The 23,135-nt window shown below is 42.1% G+C and overlaps 1 protein-coding gene across 3 annotated transcripts in view; it reads left to right on the top strand.

Moving 5' to 3' along the window:
* Positions 1-23,135, top strand: part of CTNNA3 (catenin (cadherin-associated protein), alpha 3) — a 100,812-nt gene that overhangs the window by 50,384 nt on the left and 27,293 nt on the right. For all 3 annotated transcript variants that reach the window (XM_009878898.1, XM_009878897.1, XM_009878896.1), the window contains 3 exons: positions 2,626-2,706; positions 3,461-3,613; positions 17,887-17,979. In XM_009878898.1, coding sequence (XP_009877200.1) covers positions 2,626-2,706; positions 3,461-3,613; positions 17,887-17,979 — 327 coding nt within the window. The remainder of the gene's footprint in view (positions 1-2,625; positions 2,707-3,460; positions 3,614-17,886; positions 17,980-23,135) is intronic.

Raw genomic sequence — 23,135 nt, 5'->3', positions numbered from 1 at the left:
ACAGGCCTTGCTGAGCTGTCGAGTGGAACCAATGGGTAAAATTTATGGGGCGTGTGGGAGCCGGGACGAAGTGACTGTTGTGGTCAAGGATGATCTTCAGTGTTTTTATGTGCCGTGGAGGGTTCGCGCAGCTGCAGGCTGGGCGGCTCTTCAGGTACTCCAGCAACTGCCGTCCCACCAGCTGCCTCCACTTGGACCTAACAGGTCCCACAGTTACTGTTCCATGTTTAATTTTATGCAAAAAAAGGTCACGAAATTGCAGATGGGCAAAACTTGACTTGCTTGTCTCCGGGTCAGGACCTCAGTTCGAATTGGCTGCGGTGATTTAAGATGTTAATGCCAACAGAGTCTGTAGCCACAGCCGTGCCGGTGGCCTTTGTGCTTGTCCTGTTCTGCCCCGCTGCAGCAGCCCCAGCGAAGGAGCTGGGTTTGTGGCGATATATGCTAAATTGTTAACTACCTCAGCTAAATGAGCAGGATGTTGCAACCTCTGGAAAGAAATTCTGTTAATACTTTTGACGAGCTCCTGTACTACAATTTCTAAATGCCAAGAAGGTGGAAACCAACTGGACCTTCCTTGCTAAAATCTAATGGGTTTAGATTATATTGTGTGCTAATATGTGCTGTAGCTTAATAGGAACAGATCAACAGCATGAAATCGGTGCTGCTTAGGCTCCGAGGTACGCATTGCCTGCTTCCAGGGCATTTTATGTAGGACTGGCTGTGGTCTGGTCTCATGAACTGAATGTCCATTAGTGGAAGCCATCCCTCGCTTTTCCTCTCATCCGAAACGCATCTGGTCCTCGTGCACCGAGGCTCTTCTGGGCTGTGAAGCCGGGGACAGCAAAGTGGAAGCGATGGGTGGACTCGCTTCAAAAGCGCACTCGTGCTTCGCATTAAAATGGTAATGTAAGGGCACCCAGGGAGAAGTAAAATGGCACTTCTTGGAATAGCTGAATGTTTGGCTTTCTGCATACTAGATGAATATATCTTAGATCCAGAGATATTCCTGGGAAAAAACCCCAACCAAACAGATGTACGGGGGGGTGCCATGGGTTCAGTAAAGTGGTCATACAATGCAATAGGTAAATCAGCGCGAAAACATCAGATGGAGCAAGCGATTGTAGGATTTTGTGTTGGGGCAGGCATTTGGTGCCCGTTGGCAGGGTTCAGATTTTCGGGTGACTCACCTCGGGGTGCAGGCGGTGCCCACCCAGCCAGAGCTGCGGCCTGGGACAGAGCGGTGGCGATCCCTGCAAACTGAATGGGGACTTTCTTGGCTGACTGCGTTTCGATTTTCATAGCCACCAGGCATGGGAACAGTGGTAAATAAGTAGTATTAATCTTCACTTTATTTAGAGACTTCAGCTTTGATTTCTCGGTTGTGAAGAACAGGCCGACGCCGGGTCTGCCCAAGGCTGTGGCATTGTCAGCATGAGCTCCTGGTTTTAATTTCAGCCACTTTTCAGTTACCTTTTATGATGAGAATCAAACTACTTGGTCAAGGAGGTGACAAACCTTCAATTTTTCACTAAACTATAATGACATTACAACATCCTAGTTTTGTCACCCCTGATTTTGTTGAGTTTTTATTTCTGCTGTAGGGTAGACTCCATGTTTTAGATTCAAGGCTGCTCATCCAGGTATTTCAGACCAGCCCATCACCTTGATAAGTGGCAAACCCTCGCGTTAGTGCTGCTAAATGTTTTCTGTTCTCAACAGGATAATTACATTGATCATTGCTTAGAATGTGGCATAAAGCGTGTTTCAAAATTCTAACATAAGCTATATTTTACAGAAAAAGCCTCCCAGCGAAACCAGACAACTGCCATTGGTTTATCTAGCCCTCCAAGTTTGATACAAATTAGGACATTTTTGGCCCTGTGTCTGTTTAAAAAGAGAGGAGCTGCCACTGCTTCTTGGCCCCTTGCATTCTCTTTGACAAGAGGTAATCTGAAACTTGCCGTGATTAACGTTGGCAAAATCCAGTTCTCGGCGAGTGGGCCTGAGTACTTTCCTGAAATGTTGGATTACATCTCCAACAAATATTCTACAAGGATTTTACCTTTGAGATGATTAATTCTGGGCTTTTGCCTGAGTGCTCAGGAGCAGTCCCCTGTGGTAGCTGGGTACTTTGGTGCTGTGTTGGATGCTCGTCCCCGCAGGTCCCAGGCAGCGCAGGATGTTCTCGTGCAGTCGCTGGCCTTGCGTGATCTCAGCAGCCGAGATGGTAGAAGCTGGAGGGTTGATGCAGGACCTGTTGTGAGCTTGATGCAGTGCCAGCTGTGGGGTGGTTGACAGCTGGCAGAAAAGAGAAATCTAAAACTTGGAGGCTGAATGGGGTCTCTGGCTGATAAGGAACAAAAAGACATCTAGATTTGTGAAACCATCCTTTTCTTCTGAAAGCAAGCTGAAGACTGTTAAAGGTAAAATCTTAAGATGTCAGATGTTACTGTTCTGCCCAAACCAGCCAGGAAGAGAGAGAGCACTGTATCGGGGAGACTTTACTTCTAGTGTGCATTATCACTTTAAAAAAGAGAATAAAGAAGCTGACAGCGTACTTGAAATGAATGATACTGGATTTACGGGGAGACCCTGTTTACCTCTTTGTCTCTTGTTTTTCAGGCTGGACGCAAAGAAAGAAGTGATGCACTGAACTCTGCAATTGACAAAATGACCAAAAAGACCAGAGACTTGCGTAGACAGGTAATTAATATATAAAGTTGATACTTATTAGGACAATTGAGTGCATTTCTGCATGTTTGCCCTCTTGGTAGTATGCAGTCTGTTGATTTGTTTTTGATACCTGCTTGTATCGAGTTAGAAGCTCAAAGCTCTCTGTGCCTGATTCACAGGGAAGCATGGGGTGAAAATATAATTCCCTGTAATTGTGTAATAAAGGTGTTGGACTCTTAATCATCCTTGTTTTAAGAGAGATTTAAAAAACAAACCTCCCAGTTTATGGATTTTGACCATGATCGGGTCAGTTTTGCAATTCTGAGAGTTTATTTTCTTTGGGGACTGTTTATGTAACCTGAATCTTTTGTCCATTTGTTTTTAGAGCAATATATTCCCCTTTTCAAGTAAATGTGAATATGGATCAAGTTTATTGAAAAAATGTTTTTATTCTAGTAGAAGAGTAAAATACTTAAATCAGCATGTTGTTTAATCAGCTGAGGGAAAGCAGCAAATTTACTCAGACAAAACCAATATGAGCTGCTAAATCAATATTTGTGGCCAAACTGGTGACTTGCGCTTATATAACTAATCCACATTTTTAAAGGAGATTTAATTTAAATTGACAAGATATAGACAAGACTTAGTTCAGGGAAAGCCTTGACCATAGAAAGGAAGAAGGATCAGCGACTGAAGTACTTAAGCTTTGTGTATTAATGCAGTGGAAGGAAAACAGCAGTGGAACACCGCTGAAAAATATCTCACTCCTTTATTTTTATTTTAGCTCCGCAAAGCTGTTATGGACCATGTATCAGACTCTTTTCTGGAAACAAATGTTCCACTTTTAGTATTGATTGAAGCTGCTAAGAATGGGAATGAAAAAGAAGTTAAAGAGTATGCCCAGGTTTTCCGTGAACATGCCAACAAATTGATTGAGGTAAGATGGTATGAATTAAAATCAAATTATCCCTAGTTAAATTAAGGCAAGACTAGGCAAAACACAATTTTGAATTCTGTTGAAACAAATAGCAAATTCTGTAATAAATTTTCCTTTTAAATTTTATTTTAATTAAATACAATTTAATATTTACATAATTAAAAATGTAAGCGTATAAAACAGCAGCAGCTACTGTTACATAACCCATGTAGTTTTAGATATCATACAATGTGAGTATATTATGCTGTTATCTTCACTTATTTGTTCATTAGAGATGGTGAGACTGCGGCATGACTGTCCTCCTATACAATTTAACCTGTTGCTTGAAGCCAGAAGGAGGTTTTTTCTTTTCATTAAAATACCAGTGAATGTAAACAGACCTTTTACATGAGGACTTCTAGACTGAAACCCTGCTTGTGTGTATGTAAAGAGCAAACAACAAACAGTGCAATAACAGCAAAACTGATCTCTGCCAACCTTTTTCTAATAAAGAACTCAAAGGCTCTCAAACTCTGTGCTCAGCACTGGTGAGGCCGCACCTTGAGTATTGTGTTCAGTTTTGGGCACCTCAGTATAGGAGAGATCTCAAGGTGTTGGAGCGAGTGCAGAGGAGGGCAACAAAGCTGGTGAAGGGCCTGGAGAACAGACCTTGGGAGGAGCGATTGAGGGAGCTGGGTCTGTTCAGTTTGACGAAGAGGAGGCTGAGGGGGGATCTCATCATGCTCTACAATTACTTGAAAGGACATTGTGGAGAGGTTGGTGCTGGTCTCTTCTCACAGGTAATTAGGGACAGAACCAGGGGGAATGGTTGCAATTTGCAACAGGGCAAGTTTAGGCTGGACATTAGGAAGAAATTCTTCACGGAAAGAGTGGTCAGACCCTGGAACAGACTGCCTGGGGAGGGGGTTGAGTCGCCATCCCTGGATGTGTTCAGGTGTCACTTAGATGTGATGTTGGGTGATATGGTTTAGGGGTGACCTTGTAGTGTAGGGTTAATGGTTGGACTCGATGATCCCAACAATTTCCAACGTGAATTGTTCTATGATTCTGTGATGTTACTCCAGACTAGAGCTAATCTGTGGGAAGATGAACTTAAAATGGACCAACCTGTCTTAACTAAAATGCATTAAAGTTCATCAATCTACTATGAAATGTAATAGTTTCCCACCAGGTATCGCTTTTACAGAGAGCAACCTGAGTTCGTACCCTGCGTTGATGGATACAGCTCGGCAACCTTGTCCTCTTGCCATTGTTTTCACTTGAGAGCTTTATGCTTGCTGATGCTAAATGCCAAGGAACAAACATCTATAGGTATTGTTGATGAAACATGCCACTAGGAATAAACTTCAAAAACTCCTCCCGCGCACTTCAGTACACTTGGAGGCATCAGCTGGCTCACGTACTTAACCTCCACAGCTGCCTGGAACAGACGGGCCCTGCTTAATGTGCTTTTTTGCTCTCTCAGTATCGTTGCGTTTGATAATTGAGTCCCTGTGTCTCTCGGGTTCATTGGGAGTACTCTCACACAACTTAACAGATTTAAATTACTCAAGAATAAGACTTATCGAACATCAGTAAAAGTAGCTTCTGTCTCTTGCTCAATATGTTTTTCTCGCGTTTTCTAAAGCCTCAGGGGCTCTGAGCCTGGTGCACAACTGCCCTGTAGTCCAGGGTGTGTCAAGCCAGTCCAGCTCTTCAGAGTCGCTGCCTAAGCAGTGAAAACCTTTTAATTCTTCGAAGGTTAACTATTCTTCGCTTTTGGAGTGCTGCGTTTCAGTGTAAATGCCATCTTCATATAGTTGCAAAGTTATTTATTCTAAATTTTAAGTAACTAACATTGCTTGACAGAGCAGCAGGTGGGAGACAGTGCTGCTGTGCCCTGCCCTGGCAGCAGGATACAGCTCTGCCATGTGCAGTGGTGGGAATGCTTTGAAGCAGGTTTTATCTGAAGCTTCCCATCTTGATGTTGCAAGCCTAATTTATCTAGAAAATTATTTTTAGGGCTTGTTTACAGAAGTTGACTGGCGTAACAATAGCAGTGTCTGTTCTGCCACCTCTTTAATGGACACGTGGTGTCCACACGCAGAGTCTATCGGCCTAATTACAAAGGAGTAATTGCGCTGCTTCATCACAAACTTCCCTCCCACCCCTACTAGGTGAGCCCTTACTCTTTGCTCCTTCAGAATACATGTGCCATCTGCAGAGCAGCGAGCGGCTGTCCTCACTGCCGTGTGAGAGCTGCTTGTGCTGACCTTACCTTGTGCGCAAAATGCCAAGCTGCAAATGAGTTTTACAGAACCTCTACTCAGCCAAACAGGCTGTCTTTCAAGAAGGGCTATTCCCCTGAAAGTACGCATTAAACAAGATTTCTGAGTGGCATCAAAAGGTTCTGCTAAAATGATATGCTGCTGCAACAACTTTTTGATAGCTTGCTTATTGCATTTGCTGTCTAAAACGTGGCTATAGCTATAGAGTAACATAATGTAGATGGCTTATAAACCTCTTCGGTGAATGTGGATGGATTAACATACACACTTGGCTTTGACTCCTGCAGAGCCCTTGTCTCAAGGGGATAGAGAGCCGCTGGGGAGTCATATGCAGTATCCGATTTACTGCGAAAGATGATAGGTCGGGGTGGGTTGCACTTACAACATCTCAGCTTGTCTCTGCCGAAATGGAGAAGGACGTTTGCAGGTGCCCGTACGATCCTGCTCTCGGGCAGAAAACTTGACGGTAGGTATCTGGAGAAACAATACAAGATTGTGTAAGAGCAGAGTAGAAGATGTTCCACTTGGTGAGAATGAGAAGTGATTGCTTCCACCTGTTTTCAGTGGAAGATAAGTGTGCCGGGGAGTTTATCGTAACTACCCTCGGAAATGCTGCTGAGTGACTCAAGACATCAAAATGTGACAAAACAGCTGCAGTGCAGAACGGAGCTGTTTTGTGTATCACACTGTGATTGACAGGCTCCTGTGGTTTAGATGTAGAGGAGAACGTGTCCTTTCCTTTAATGTGAAGCGATGGGAAGAAATGCACGTACGAGATCTGCTTTGCACTGGGTAGCTCGGTAAACCCCCATCTCAGTCAGTGAGAGGTTTTTTTGCACCTTGGATTTAGTACCCCGTTGTCCTGGGACTGGAGGAGTCACTGCTGCTCTCCTGGTGAACCAGCCACTAGAGGTGATAAATGTATATATAATTCTTTTAATTTAATTTTTTTGGACACTGAACTGTTGCAGGTTTTGGATAGGTGGGAGAAGTGGCAGTGCTGGCTCCTGCCTGGGTTACTGTGGGGAGTTGTTGTTCCTGCAGTGCAGAGCTGTTAACAGGCCCTCCAAGTAGCTGTAAAGGTGTGCAAGCACACAATTCGGGTAATTTTTTTTTTTTAAAACATTCTCTTCTTGGCAGCAGAGCGCTTTGTGGTTCCTAAAGCCAAATTTGACCAAAAGAATCTAATTTTCCTGCTGGGTCTCTGTGTTCTATAGAAGCCGTACCAAAGCCATGTCCCAAAGGGCTTCTCTCTATTTTATTTCTCACATAGGAAAATACTAACCCCCTCATCTTGCCTTTTGAATACTGAGTAATGGTAAGATAGTAGAATGAGACTTGTCTCGGTTGAATTTTATGTTTCAAAGATAGCTTTCAAAAACTGTTCTGTACTAACAGTCCATTAACTAGCTAGCACTCTGCCTGAATTTTGTTAAAGGAGTTGAATTCAGGAATTGAGAAGCCAATTTAAATGCAGCACAGAAGAATAACAGAAGAGCCAGCATTTCAGGAGCCAGTGTAAGAAAAAGTTTAAATTCATTTGTGAACTATGAAAATCTTCCCGATTTACAGATTGTAAAGTACTTACTGCGTTCCAATGGATTTTATGATGCTGGGTGAAATAGCCATGGCTCTCCAACCTGTAACTTTGCTCTTGAGGAAAGACAACTTGGCATCGGCATCCTTCGATTTCATGTTCCTCCCTAGAAGAAACCAGGCTGTTACGCAACTTGGTGCTCGGTTTTAATGATGTCACGTAGCACCACGCTGACTTTTTGTTCGTCCCACTCTCCAAGTTGTGCTTGTGCACAAGCTGCCTTTGTACTGCTCCCTGTAGTCACTGCGGTGACACTTCTGGCTATTCTCTGAGAAGTGAAAAAGACATAAATGCTGGGAAGAAACTTTTGCTAGACTGTTGAATGCTTTAGAAAAATAAAAATCAGGTTGCCAACTTGTCACTCTTCTATGCTGGGTGGTTTTAGTGGAACGTTTTTTCAGACCAGTAGCTCTTTGCTTGATGAATAACATTTGGAAAACAGAGAGTTTGTAATTTCTGAAAGACAGCAAATAATCTTACCTTGTTTTGGAACACAATACCCATGTCAAATATTTTCTTAGCTTACCTTTTGCTTTTAAGTCTCTTTCTCAGAGAAGCTTGGGTAAAAACAAGGAGGTAAAAGCTCTCAATGATTTTTCCTAAGCATCATTTTTTTCCCCTCAATTGCTTTAATTTATCTGACAAGACTGCTCTGTGCCTTTTTTTAATGCACTGGGTTGTACGTTGCATATGGAGAGATGATTTTCTCATCTTCAGTGAAAACCCATGAACAGATGCAGACTGCAGATTTATTTGCTTGGAAAGAATCACATTTGGGCACTTAACTTCATAAGCTATCTGTAGCCTCTTGTGCTGACATTTTCCCCTTCTGTTGCCCTAACTGTCTAGCACGATGTCCTAGGGTAGTTCTTCAGACCTTGGTCTAAAAATACCGCTCTCCAAAAGCCCAAAGCCTTGCTTGCACATTTGCAACATTTTTATTGCAAATTATTCGGATTTGCCCATCCTTGCGGCCTATGTATTCTTCAGAGAGTCGTAACAGCTGCAGGGTTTTTTTACATGTGGAAGGCTTTTAAAAAATATGAAATGGGTAAGTCATAGCTGGGGTTTAAAATAATAGCCAGCTTTTAGACTTCAGACACCGCAAAGGTTTTGAAAAACTGAAGCTTGCCTGTCCTCTGCTTATGAGCCACGGCTTACCTGGGCATAGCTGATAAAGGTATGCACTTCGTGTTTGTGCATCTCACGCATTTATTAAAAACAAAGCATGGAATGGAAGTATCCTGCAGATCTAGAAAGAGATCTGGTCTCTCAAGATTATCCTTTGTGTCATTCTCACCTGATTTTCAGAGCTGATACAAAGTTTATAAAGCTAACATCTCTAGAGATGGAGCTGGACTGGCTTTGGTCATTCTTTAAATACTCTTTCTTTAAATATTCTTTCTTGGTGCTTGCCATGAGAGGCATGCATCAGTACTGGAAGACGGATGATGTGTCTTGGGTGAAAAGTGCAGACAGGCAGAGCACTTGACACCCAGATCAAATACTGACTTGCAGTGTTTTTCTGAACTTTGACCATATTAATATCTCAAAACTCAGCATTTTCCAGGCTAGGGTCATTACTGTGGTGTCTGAGCACCTATTTTTCCTGCTCGGTAAGCTAATTTATAGGGGGTTGGGGGAGGAAATCTGCAAACTCAAGTTTGTCTTTTACTTGCTTTTATTTTTAAGGTAATTGTGTATTACAGGGGAAGTGTCCTTGGCGCTATGATCTGGAGAAGAGACAGAGTTAGTCCAACTTGAGGCTAATTTCCCATTTCAAGATGGAGAGCAAAATGTCTCTTCCAGAGAATGAGCACTTTTTCTGCAATTTGTCTGTAGATAACCTTGGCAGTATTTAAAAACAAATGTCTTCAGTAAGTGACCAGTATAATTCTAATGTACCCTCTAAAGTCTGACACGCTTGAAGAACTGATGCACTTTCCTTGTAAGTTCATTTTATTAGTCAACTAATTCATTAATAAATTAAATTCTACTTCTAAAACATCCTTCCCTTACATTCATAATCAGTAAAGTAGGAAAACCTCAGCAGAAAAAACAGTTCTTCCATTTTCCAGCAAAACTGGGTATACAAGTTTAATACATCATACATAAGTAAAGGCAAGTGGCCCTTAATAGGATAACTTTTGTTCTTGTAAGGTTTTTTTTCTGAGGGCAATCTTCTAATGCTACACCAAATTATGTATGACAGGGTCTGTAGAATGCTGGTAGAGATTAAAAATGATGTTCGAAGAGGAATAAGAGACCTCATGATAGATAATATTTCTATCCAGATCTCTTTGTAGCTGTGCATGGGAGAAGCGAGGGAATCGGAAATCTGGCAGGGAAGCTGTTGGAGAGACTGAAGTGATTGAAGATGAGTTTGAACCCTCACATATCTGGATGGTGATCGAGGTGTTGAAAGACATTTTTATGTTTCAAAATCGTCGTGGTTAGCTGCAGCTACATGAGGTGAGGCATTTCTGCCACACGTTTTCCATAGGGGCAGTCGTATTAGGTCATTGCTGAGAGTGTAGGTCTTGGTCTTCAGGCACTTGGGCCAATGAGAAGGGTGTAGAGCTTAGAAGTGAATGAGGTTAAGGTTTGGAAACCTATGTTAATATCTGGAAACAAGTAGAAGCATTTGGGGAAGGGGAAAGGAGGTCAGGAAGGATAAGCACAATTGAGTATAAATGCTGTTGACGTGATGTCTTCAGAGGCAGATACAAGGCAACAGAGTCCTGGCCTATTTTATTTTCCAGATATTTAAGTCTAAATTTCCAACAGCACTTTTAAGCCACTTTTTAGGTACTGCTTTTACAGCTGTGGCATAAATGTTTAAATTCTTGATACATAACTAAAAGCCTTGATGCACGTCTGGATTTTCATCATCTTAGTCATTAGCAATATTGGAATATTAGTCGTGTGGTGTCATCAGGGAGTTACCTGAAGTCTGGGTAGAGCGCATTCCTCTGACTGTTTTGTTGCCTTTTTCAGGAGTACAGGGTACTTACAATTACCATTAAACTTGCCATGAACAGTTGTCTGAATCACCCATTTTGAACAGCACCGTAACTGGTTTAAACAGTACCGAGCTGGAAGTCTTCTGTAAGATTGTAATGCAGCATGCTCTTAACTGATAAGCAAAATGTGATAGGAAAGAATTAGGATTTCCGCTTTGATAAACATAAGGGCTTTTTTGGGTAATGATAATTATTCAGATACCGTCCAAATATCACTACTAGAAGCACTTTTATGTTAAAGAAAAACATCTGTGTTGCTAAGAAGCATCTAAGATGAGGATTTGCTTTGAAAGTTTTATCTTAAGATCAGATCTACATTACACACCAGCGGTGTGATTTCTGTCGTGGCAGCTCCGATCGACTTGTGTAACTAATGTGTTTTGTGCTTATAACAACATTTTATCACTTTAGCTTGTTTGTCTGAGGAAGGAACAGTTCCTGTGCCAATAGTTACATCTGCTGCTCCAGCTGCATCGACGAGGGGCACGGTGCCCACGTAGCACACTGGTATTCCTTTACCAGCTCTGCTCTCTGTCAGGTCTGTAGAGAGGATAATCTACCGGTCTGGAAATAAAGGTATTCCTGTACCGCTAGCACTTTACTACTGTGCGTATGTTTTATACTCTAGATGTATTAGTTCCCTTCAAACGCCTCTTTGATGGAAAAACTTCCCTGTTGGCATGAGAGAGAAGCACTCTCTCCCTTCTGCACTTGCTGCTCAGTAAATGGAGCCCGAGTTGGTTTGTCATGATGCACAAACTGGGTTTGCCCAAGCTGGGCGAAAATTTCCCCTTCTTTACGAAACCTTCATGACACGTGGGGGTCACACTCTTGGAGAAAGATGTTACCTCTGGGTGTGGAAGGAGTTTGCCACGTTGGAGCAGGACTCTCTTAGGATGGATCTGACTAGAATGGTGCCAGTTTCAGACAGTTCGTTGAGGTTGAGAGATGAATGTAAAGCTTAACTAGATTTTTAGGCACAGGTATACAGCTTGAAAGGTACAAGCTTTGAGATTTGATCTGAAAAGAAATGTGGTTACCCACAAAAATATTGAGAAATTGCCTCGGTATTCCAGGGAACAGAAAGTACACAGTATATTGTTTCTGATCTTCTTCTTTCAATCATTTGCCAGCCTGTTGGAATAAAAAGCCCTGAAACCCCTGTTTCTCATTGTCTAGAACTTCTGCATGAAAAATGGGAACAAAACTGGCAAGCAAAATGTGTCATCTAGCTGAAATTTCCTCTCCGTGTGTTTGTAACCAGACTTGAGGATGCAGAGCTCTGGAAATAGCAGTTATCTCAATTTTAGTCCATCATTCCCCTCAGTGCTTTATGTCTGGAGTTTTTCTGTGTGCAGCTTGTTTTAGTTAAAGACTTTTACTGTTTTAAGTTAATACATTGGGATTCTGTTGCCCACAACAAGCTCTTGTGAGGAACCTTCTGTGGAGCTGCAGCCACTTGCAACTACTTAAGTCACATAAAATCAGAGAGCAGTTGACAGCGTGACTCCCGGTAACTTGCTCCAGAGAGTCCCTGTGGACCGAAGTCCTCCTGCTGTCCCTCCACGCTTTAAAGAAGTGCAGCTGTTTGGCATCACTGAGAATTAATTGTGCCTCTGCAAAACTGGTGCTTGTCAGGGATTGTAGCTGTAATGCGGCGTCTCCCTCGTGCAGCACCTGGTAGGACTGGGCGTTAGAGCGCTCACGTTTGCCTCGAATGTGGAGTGTAGTGCACAAGTGAGTTAATGAACATAGGGATTTATTGAATAATAAAAGCCTTTTTTGGAGCTTTTTAAATTGAATGATAAAAGTATTTTTTTAAGAATTGGCATGTCTTCCAAGAGTCCCGGAACAAAGTTGCCACTTAGTTTTGCCAGAGCAGTTGGTTCTGCAGATAAATTTCATGGGCTTTGACCATCATGAAGTCAATCTGTGCTGTTTTCTTAATGTGAGGGAGGGAAAAATTGGATATGCTATATTTAAATTTTTTGGAAAATCAGATATAATTTTCTTTAGCAGGTCCTCAAGAGAAAAATAATGAACGGTTGCCTTCCCTGTCTATTCTTTTTTTCTTCCTTTTTTTCTTTATTTTCTTTTTTTTCTTCTTTTTTCCTTTCTTTTCTTTTTGTCTTTCTTTTCTTTTTCTTTTCTTTTTTTAATGGGTGATTTTTAAGCTGCTCAAAAGTGGGAATTTAGATTCCCAGAGAAACTGTAAAATGAAAGCCAAAAAATACAATGAGAAGCTGAAGTTTGGAAGTTCAGTCAGAAATTAAAATGCCAGGAACACCTTTGAAAAGCTTGGTTTCCACGTCTTTGAAATTCCCAGAGTGTCTGTGTACAGACGGGCACGGTTTTGTTACTTGTGCATAAGGGTTTGTGAGCACTGGTTATGAGGGGAAGATGGTTAATGGTAAACTGAAAAGTTCCTCAGTCGTAAGACAGTCTGAAAACACTTCTGCGATGCTATTTTTACAGCTGCGGTTTCAAATGAGAGTAGTCAGACTCTTGGAATCCATTTAGTGTATGTTTGTCTCCTGCACAGCGGTATGTAATCCTTATTTATAACAATGCTGTGTGGCAGAGGCTGCTCCGACAATTTTAAATTATGCAGCGCTAAACACATTACCGAGCCCTCTCTGGATTACGCCGTTGCTGGGTGGTTGCATCCAGCACCCATTTAGGAGCACTTGGGTGCTTGACTCCCTGATGAAGCTGTCCTAAAAAACAAACAAACCTGTAAACAAGGAGGAAGAACTTGGTGTTGCTTCTATGAAGTCAATCCAGGTGCACAGAGCCAGCACTTTAATACAATCTTTCAGTGCCAGCCTTTGAAATCCTTGGAAAAGAAGATTTAATGTGTTAGAGATTATAGTTCCTTTTTTCCTTGCGCGTTTTTTTTGTCTCTTGTTGAAAAACCAATTTGTTGATCCTTCAATGAACAGTCCCGTGTAAAGTAACCCCTCTGCCTAAGCCAGGATATCAGGGTAAAGAGGAAGTTTAACAACTGCAAAGCTGTAGCAGTATTTCTCAGTTATTTACAACAGTGTAATTCAAGAAGCTTAGTGATGGCCCCAGGCTCCTCTGATTGAGGCTGTTGTGGTCTTTGAATTGGTGGAAGATGTGACTCCTTAGTCATTATCTGAACAAATTTCAACTTAAAAAAAAAGTGATAATAAAGGTATTTCAGGTGAAAAAGGTGAAAACTGCCTAGTGTCAAAGAGGGCAGTTGTCCACAACAGCTGACAACACGAACATAGGCTGACAAATGTGCCTCTAACGGAGGGAAAAACTGCTTTAGAAATGTCAAGATTTTCCCTGATTTAAAAGTAGTAAATTCTGAAGGATCAAAATAACTAGAATTTGAGATGGAATCATTCTGTGACAGATGCTACAGTTGTCTGCTTTTTTTTTTGTATTGGAATTATGCCTTCCTACTAATAACATGTTCCTGATGGACCCTTTGCGCGGAGATGGTGCCTGTCTCTGGAAGGAGCCTTTTCCAAAGGCGTCAACCCGTCGTGCAGTTCTCTGATGTCGTCATTGATACCAAACAGACACAAGGTTCAGAAACTGCTCAGTGCATGAAACCTGCTTTCCAGATGAGCTTGTCCAGTTCCGAGCTTTACTTGGCACTGGTTTCGCTTGTAGAAATGGTCGTGTCTGTGTGTTTGTCACTGGGGTAGATTGAAGCTCGTGCATGTGTGCGTGGGCAGCTGCTCCGGGGCCATCCTGCCTTCTGGGCTGCCCCTCTGGGCTGTGGTTCTGTACCCTACGAACTAACACAGCCTTGATACTGCAGCAAAAAGATGCTTTGAAATTGGCTTGTCAGTGCTGCAGGAGGTATCTCTGAACCGAGTCAGTCTAGTTTCTCTAGTCTGTCTTCATTCTCAATGTATTTTTAACTTTTTTGAAGAGATTGCTCGTTATGGCTGATTACATTATTTGCGATTTTTTGTCTCCTTTGATGCCTGTGCCAGTAGTGCTTATGTAAAGGGGCTTGATGATGTTGAATGGTAAGAATGAACAAATGCAGTGGGAATTCAATTGCTATTTTGCTCTCAAGCACAAGTGTTCGTTCTAAATCAAGTCTGACCACTTACTGTGTCAGTCAGCTCTGTTGCTGGAAACATGGAGAAACTATTTCATTTGCATTTGATTTAAGGAGAATTTTTGTTTGCTTGAGGTGCTGTATTTTATTTGGAAGTTTTAGAAATGGATGATTTCCAAGTGCTCCACATGCTTTTAAGGAAATTTGGCCGTAGTTCATCTTCATCTCAGCTGCAAAATCCTATGTATTATGTGTGCCTGTCAAATAGCTGGCCAGCAATACGCTATCCTCTCGGCAGACAGGGAGTTTAAAGTTATTTGTCAGATTTCGTACAGGAGTTATTGGCGATGGGTCCTTTCAGGTACTTTCAAAAATAAATTTCTTAATCATACACAAGTCCACCTCAGCTGGTACATGTGATTTTAGAATTCATTCTGTAGAGCAGCTGATAATTAATGACAATTTAGAATACCTCATTGTAACATCATGTATGACTCGATTCATCAGTTGACATAACTCCTCTTAAATTTTAGTTCCTCAGAGGTTTGCCAGTGTTTTCCCATAGTTTGACGAAGTCTCCCCACAGGTGCAGTGATTGCTGTGACTTAGGGCCGTGCTGTGCAGCTCTTGCAAGTCATCTCCATGGCTCCCTCACCCCTGCTTTGTTCTCATGTTCAGCAAATAGTTTGCTGGGAAGTTCGTGTGCTAATCTGGCAGAGAAACTAATCCGCCGAAGCGAATAGCTTTCTTTTGGACGAGCATACCGAAGCGAAGTGCGGAGATTTGGAGACGCAGCGCTAGGATGGGATGCGGCAGCCAACGGTTGGATTGTCTTAAACTGCCAAAGACCCTCAGTCAGGGAAGCACACACACTTCTTTCATGAAGGTTGGCAGCCCCAGTCGGGCAATTTCTAAAGAAGAATTGCCATCAGTGAGGTATTCAGAAGAAAAATGACTGCTCAAAAATGACTGTGCAAAAAAGCAAAATTTCATCATACCATGGCGGGGACACTCAATTATAAACTTCTTTGCCTCTCTATATTCAGACAGAGTGGGGTTTCTGTACGCTTGATTCATCACACTTGGCTTGAGAGAGAGCACAACATCTCCAGATATCGGAGAGGCTGATTTTGTAGTGCTTCAATGTTGCTTTTATTCAGCCTCTACTCAATAGAGCTTTGTGTTCTTCCTGCTCCTAGAGATTGTAACTGCTGCTGCAGAGGCAGAAGCGACATGGAAATATGGACCATAAAAAATATTGGCAAACTGATATTTCTCAAAAATATGACCTGTGCATAAAACAACAGCAAAATCTTTATTTGACTTTTAAATCATGGCATCTTATTTTCTTTTGATTTTATTTTTCTTGAGTCTCTAAACAAAGCCATAATATACTGCAGCTTGCTGTGAACTAGGGCTTTAAAATGTGGCAAATCTACAGGAAAATCTCCCTGTGTTCAAAATAAAATCCCTTTCTCACTGGGTGTTAGAGAGAATGCAGCTGGTTGGTGGCAGGGCCGCGCAGAGAGGCACTGAGCTGGAGACTGGAGCAAATGTGGTAACAGAAAGGAGAGAGGGAGAAGAGCTCCTTGGCTAAGCTGGCTACAAGCTGAACGACCTCACAACCAGCTGAAGACTTCCTGCAACTCACCTCTTGATGTGTAGGTCTTGTCTACAAAGATCAGTGAAGAAGTCGAGAAGTAGGATACTAATGCTCCTGAAAGCTGGCAGAGGTTTCCATGTCTTGCTGATGCTGCATAGTCTTTTCTCTCCACTTCGGTTTGTTTTCATCCAAATATATGCTGTAGCATCTGTTTACTTGGTTGTTCAGTGTTGGAAGCATACCCCTCTTCTTGACAGCACACCGGTTTTTATTCTTCTAAACTTGCTTGGGAAACAGAGGAAGAATCAGTCACCCTTTGCAACGAGAACTTGCTTTTTGGTCCCAGAATTAATGATAGGATTGACAGAAAAACACCGTTCGAGTGAGTTGGCATGTATGTGGTTGACGGTTTGTAGGACAGTAATGTATTCGATGTGGGAACATCTGGCGTGAGGGAATGACTTGGCGAGGGGGAAAAAGCACGTGATAGAGCTGCAGATATGACTTCAAAATTACTTCTATATGAATGTGCAGGATAGCTTAATTAAAGGGAGAATGGAACGTCCCCAGCTTATAGAGAAAATGCATGGAGAACTGTGGTTCAGTGGTGTTAGCGAGCATCTGCTGGCTTGCGATGATGCTTTTATAGCACATTTACTGAGGGGTTTCGCAGATTGCTTTGTCTCTGAAAGGACAGTACTCAGTGTTCATCCTGGTTCACTTTGTGCTATTTTTACAGCTTTCTGTGTACAAATGGCTCAGAATAACATGCTTGTCATTCACCTGTCAGCTAAGAGATGTAACTTACTTCAGACTTCCTTCCCCTGAGAGTAGCTCCGATATGAGGAATATCTTCAATTACCAAAAAATTCCGTGCTGTCCCCTTCCTATGTGCTCTTAAAAGGCAGGTGTTTACGAAAAGGTCGTCTGCTTCAGGATGACCTAGTTAAGGATGCTGCTGTGCAGCAGGCCAAGGTTTTGGAGTAAAGTTTTTAGCATCATGAGATGCTGTTTCAAATTTTGGAGAATTATGGAGGGGTGTTGAAGGTCACCTGTACCAGTAAATGGTTTTATTCGATGAATCGTGACATAAATGGAAGGCTGGAGGAACACCTGCCTAATACTGCAGCCTTTCACTAGATAAGAAGTACGTCAAGTAGCTTAAAGCCAACGCGCTCAAATACGTGTGTAACAACAGCTTGCGCTCCCCAGCACCACTGCGCCGCTTGTCTAGGTGAGTGGCTTGATGAACCTCTGCCTTCTGGGCGGGCACGCAGTAGCATATAGGAATGTTTCAATAAAAAAAGAGCGTTCCTGTGCCTACAGACATCAGAATACTTAATCCTCAGATGCATGGATGCTGGATTGGTTTTTTAATTGTGTGGTTGCTGCAGTCTCACTCGTGCAGGAATGGGCTTTTTAATTGTGACTTCAAGTGCTGGCAATGGCCCTCTTGTACATTTTGCAGGAGAGAACTTGACTGGATCGGTGGTAACAATGATCTGTCTGTCCTGTTTGAATGACTACGGTTTTATGATCTGATGTGTTACAGTTTTATATCTAGAGAAGGATCAGATGTCATTAATGGTTTCGAAGTTGGCTAGAAATGAACAAATGTGGACTCTTTCTTCTTGTGGATGGTTACTCGTTGCTGTCTAGAGTGGGTAAAATGTTTCCTGCAGAGGGAAGTTAAATCCAATTCTAACAGTTTTGTTTCCTCCCACCTCTGACACAGGTTGCTAACTTGGCCTGTTCCATCTCAAACAACGAAGAAGGGGTGAAATTGGTTCGCATGTCTGCCAGCCAGCTTGAAGCTCTGTGTCCCCAGGTAATGAAGAACGTAAGACATACTCTCATAAAAACTGTTCTGCTTAGTGCGTGTGCTGCCCGCTTAGTGCCTGTCTATGGACTTGCTGCAAAGCTTCACTTTTTCCTTGCTGCGTGTAGAGAATGAAGTGCAGTGTAGGCATTAAGGCTTAGAAACCTTAAAATACATGACAGAGTAATCAGTGATATGAATGGGTCTTTTTTGACGTAACAGCTCTAACTTAGTTTGGCCTGAGTATTCTGGTAGCCTGCAAGACAGTGAAGTGGTGAAGCTTCGATGGTTTGCTGTGCACATTCACACTGCAGGAAGATGTCTTGTGAAGATGCTACGACTGCTTCTGTGCATGCTGTAAGATGAATTATAGATAGATTTTTTTTTGCCTGACTAGAATATAAATATGCCCCAAAAATCTTCTTGTTAGAGTAGGATCAGAGGAAGATGACTATGCATGAAAAGTTTGAACCTGGCTGAGACTACCTTTTAATTAATAACATTTTAATGGAAACAAGGAAATTAAATTTGTATAAGCACTAGACTATTCTCTTCCATTTTGACAGCCTTGATGTTTTGAATGTCAACAAGCAGATACTTGCACTGTCAAGTCTTGGAATTAACATTTTTTAAAGTAACAGGAAATTCAGATCTGAAACATACAAGTAAGCTGTTGTTGGAAACAAGGAGCTAATGGAAAATACATGCTCAGAAAAAAATGTTCAGATATCATTTTATGAAAATAAGGTCTATTGTCTCAGGATTATTTGGAATTTGTTCAGATTTTCCCATATATATTGTTCATTTTAAAACCAGTCAATAGGAAGAGAGGTAGGCTCCCCTCAGCAGGAGGGGAATTCGGAGGGACTAGGTGAAGACAATGTGAAGAGCAGGGCTGTTTTACCTTTTCTCTTCGCAGTGACAGTGCTGTTAAGCAGATGCAGATAGGCCCCTGAACACAAACGTTAAATACTACCCAAGAGGTCTTCTGTGGTTCGATCTCCTGGTTCAGGCCCTGGGGCCAGTGCCTCAGCTGCGTTAGCTGTGCCCTTCTTCGCCTCCCGCATCTGGGGCAAGTGGTGTATGCGGTTTGTTAAAACTAAAGGTCAATTTTTACAGTTGGAACAAAGCATGTGGAAGAAAAAGCTTTTAGAAAATGCATCTTATCTGGTATAGGGGCTTGCTCTTTCCTAAAGTAACCCACCAGACTCAACATAATTCTTTTTTTGTGTTTGTTTTTTTTTTATCTCCAAGAATATGGATGTCTAACGCTTGTTGTTCCAAACTTACACTGATGCTTTTGAAAATAATCATCTCGAAGTTAGATTTTCTTTGAATCTAAATACTTCTGGTAGTTGTCCAAATCTGTGAGGGGTGTTTTCCCCTCCCCATTGCTGGAATTGTGTGTAGTTCAAACTCTTCTATCTTTGCTATTCCAACAACTGCTTGTTTAAATAAATCTACTGCTTTATAGAATAAACACCATGATAGTCAGCATGGAATAATTAAAAAACTGTAGTAGGTAGTCACGAAACTGTAGTCAACTGCTGAAGTGCAGTTGTTATCCACCAAGTCAAAGGTTAATATGTTTAAACACACATTGGAAGCTTTGGTTGTCCGTAAGTGGACAAGGGCTATAAGTGATGGATTTGGGCTTTACAAAGGTCTCGTATCAGAGCTTTCAAGCCTGCAGTTCAGATGCATGCCTGCACAGTTTTGCCTTAATTTCAGGGTCGTCACCAAGAGATTAGTAAATGACACTATAAATGTTCATAGCACTTGAAAGAGTGCTTTTGTATTACGTTACATGTTCTCTGGTTGATTCTTTAATGCTCTGAGAGTATTTAAACATGTTGTGAATCCTGAGAGATAATTAAGGGCATTTGTCTAAACTGTTTTACAAATGGCATCTGTGTTTTCTCCTAACAGTGCCGAATTTTGTCTTATGCCAGTCTAAGTGACACAGCACACTGTCGTCCTCAACTGTGCTACTGAACAGTCCCCAAACTTTAATTATTCTGTATAATCTCTTTAAGTGCTTCTAGATATTAAGAACAATTATCTGTGCGTTTTGCAGTTTATTCCTGATGAGATTTGCAGTTGCTTCTTGAATCCTTTTAGGTGGCTGTGCCGAACAAAACATGTGCATTAGGTATAGAATAGATTTAATCCAACATTATCTGCTGCCCATGTTTGGTTTTTTTTTTTATTAGATGGTCTTTTTCCGGGAAGATGCTGGATTTGGGATGAGTCAAGTCAATCAGTAGTTACAATAGTCTCTGAAACTCAAATGAATATATCAATACCACACAGAAATATGATGCATGAAATTTAATTCAAGGTATTGCTGTGATTGAAAGGCTGAAACTGAAATTAAATGCGCTTGAGTCCCAGGTAACCTCTTAAATAGCAGAGGCCATTCTGGGAGTAGGGAGCTGCTGGTTAAAGAATGATTTCTGCAGAAATCAATCAGTAGAGTTAATTATAAAAGCTGTATCTCAAATAGAGCAGTTATTCTGTCCCCTGCCACGGCTGGCCGTTTGGAGCTGGCAGCAGGAGCAAGGAACACGCAACACTTCAAACTGGTTAGGGAAAACTCCCAAGTTCTGTCGGTATGGGCAAGAAGTCAGTCACTGCCAATGTCACCCATGGGTTCAGAAGTTCTCAGGTTTGAAATTTAATTCTTTGAGGAAAAAGAAGATGTGGAAATTTTTTCATCGGAAATGTCTCTACAAAACCAAGCAGTTAAATTTGTTCAGTGTGGCTACACTACTGGAAATCAGCTCTTTCTCAAGAGTAACATCAGCCTTCCTGTTTGTGAGTCCCCAGCCAGTTAACACAGAAATTAGTGCGAAGCTGAAGACTTAATGTGATGTTTAGAGCTCCCTTTCGATGGTGCGGAAGGCACTGTTAGAAGAGCTGTGTGTGCTCCGCAGTGCCCAGAGGTGTGACTTGTGTTGGCCTGGGTTTACAGGGCAGAAGTAAGGCAGCGTTAGAGCGAGTCATTGGTGGTTTTCTCTGTGAAGCCTTGACTTACAAGCCTGCCTGAATTATTTTTTTTTTGAGGGTGTGCATTGCTGAAAAGATGTATATCAAAGTGAAGCAACTTTGTCCAGCATCTTGCAGGACTTTCCTGCAGCTTTATGCCTTGCTAGGTGGTGAGGGAAACAGGTGGGTCTGTGGTGGGTTAAGATGAAGGAATAAAAGTCCTCCATCACTACAGTTAAATGTTTTTTAAAAAAAGTGTTTAAGATGTCTTTTTTAATGGAAATGGAAAAGTACTGCTGTGAAATGCTTGGAGGAGTTGCCCATGCTTCCATTTGCCTAGCTGAAGGAAGTTTTCTTTGCCTTCTTGGTAAATACAAAGCTTGCCAATGGTAAATTAGCAAAAGGTTTTGTTTATCTTGACTTGAAAACCTGGATCCTCACTTGTAACTCTGATTTCTGAGTTCTGTTTCCAAGAAGTGCTTGCTTGAGGAGCCTGCAAAAAAAGCTGTTCTGTAACAGCATTTTGCATTCAAGATGTCTGAGAAGAGAGCTTAACCATAGGAGTGTTTCTGATTATACAAGCTGTAGGTGTTTAGAAAGCAACAGTGAAAATGCCCCAGTGCAGCTCCTGAAAGGGAAGTGTGCTGCTCCAGCCTTTTGATGTGACAGTCTGCTGTCACTTGCAGCTCCTTTTACCAGCTGTATGTTGACTTTCTCATTCTTTACAGCCTCTGTGAAGTTCATCTATAGACTTCTAACCAAATTGCAGTCAAGATGAGAATTTTAGAAAATAATTATGGATTAGAATTCCCATTAGACTGGGTGTTTGGTTCTGCCAGCAAAAGCTGGAGCTCCTTGCCCTTGAGACTGGGAGGTGGGCTGCAGGAGTGGGGCAGACCTGCGCCTCCCTGGCGTGGGCACACAGGTCCTGTTCTCCTGTATGCAGGGCAGGGCTCGCTCTGAGCTGGTGCCGGTTGCCTTTCTCCTCTGCTGCCTGCATAGCTCTTCCTCCTCACAAATGCTGGGAGGGCACCAGGCAGCGTCTCTGCTCCCTCTGTGCCTCCCTCAGCACAGACGGCGTGTTTGGCGCAGCTCGCTGTCCCCTGCACAGTCAAGTGAGTGTTGCCCGTTAAACAGACTCCAGATAATTCTTGGATTAAATTACATTTTTAATAAAAATTAATTGGCTCTCCTCCTATTAGCATCTTGTTTTAATAATTGCTGTTCCACATCCTTACATTCCAATTTCGAAATGCTCGAAAAGCAGTTTGCTTCTTTAAAGACTTCTGATGAGGCACGTGGTTACATACACTGGTCACACCTCCTGACATGGATTGACAAAGGAGTCCCATGTAGAGGTTCCAGATAGCATGAAAACTCTTCTTGAGAAGTTGCAGCATCTTAGAGAAACAAAAAACCCCCTCCAGTCCACTTTCTTAAATCAACCAAACCCAAATGTGAGCGGCAGACTTTCTCTTCTTGAGTCCCCGGTTACTGCCAGTTCCCTGGTGGGTGTTGGAGAAGGAGGTAACTTCATTTTTCTTGTAATAAAGACTTAACATTGAACAATTACACTCTTTTCTCTTTTCTTTGAAATGCTGTCAGATTTTTTGAATGTACTAACTAGTGGATCTATCTCCAGACTGTTTAATTACAGGTGCTGAAGCATTTTATTGGCATTGAGTAGAAGTAATTATATTAAAATCTTATCACCTGAGTTGCAGTTTTGTATCATACATCATTGCTGCGAAGAAGAGCAATCCCAGGAGAGCAGTGGCCGTCAACAAAACAGTATTAGAAAGTTGAGCAGTTATTGATGCATGCGAAGAAGCAATGAGAACTCCTACAAAATCAAGTCCCTTTCTCCTATGTTAGCCGGAGGACCCTTGGGTTTCATCGCAGGCACAGTCTGGTCTGTGGAGCGCGGTAGCAGAACAGCTTCCAGGAAAGAAACAGAATCCCTGAAACCCCCAAAGCCTCAGTACTTGAAGTTAATGAAATGCAAAATGAAGCAACTACAAAGAACACCAGAACAAATGGCAGCAAAATTCTTGCAGCTTCTGTGTTGACTGGACCTGTAATAGCAGTCCTCAGCTACAAGTGAAAATGCTTTTTCCATGTGTGGGGAAGCTGATAGGAAGCTGATAGTTATCTATATGTGATACGCAGATAGTAAG

The sequence above is a fragment of the Apaloderma vittatum genome, unplaced genomic scaffold (assembly GCF_000703405.1).
Source record: "Apaloderma vittatum isolate BGI_N311 unplaced genomic scaffold, ASM70340v1 scaffold11401, whole genome shotgun sequence".
NCBI classification, from domain to species: Eukaryota; Metazoa; Chordata; class Aves; order Trogoniformes; family Trogonidae; genus Apaloderma; species Apaloderma vittatum.
The sequence above is the reverse complement of the archived record's forward strand: the minus strand, read 5'-3'. Positions and strand labels throughout refer to the sequence as shown.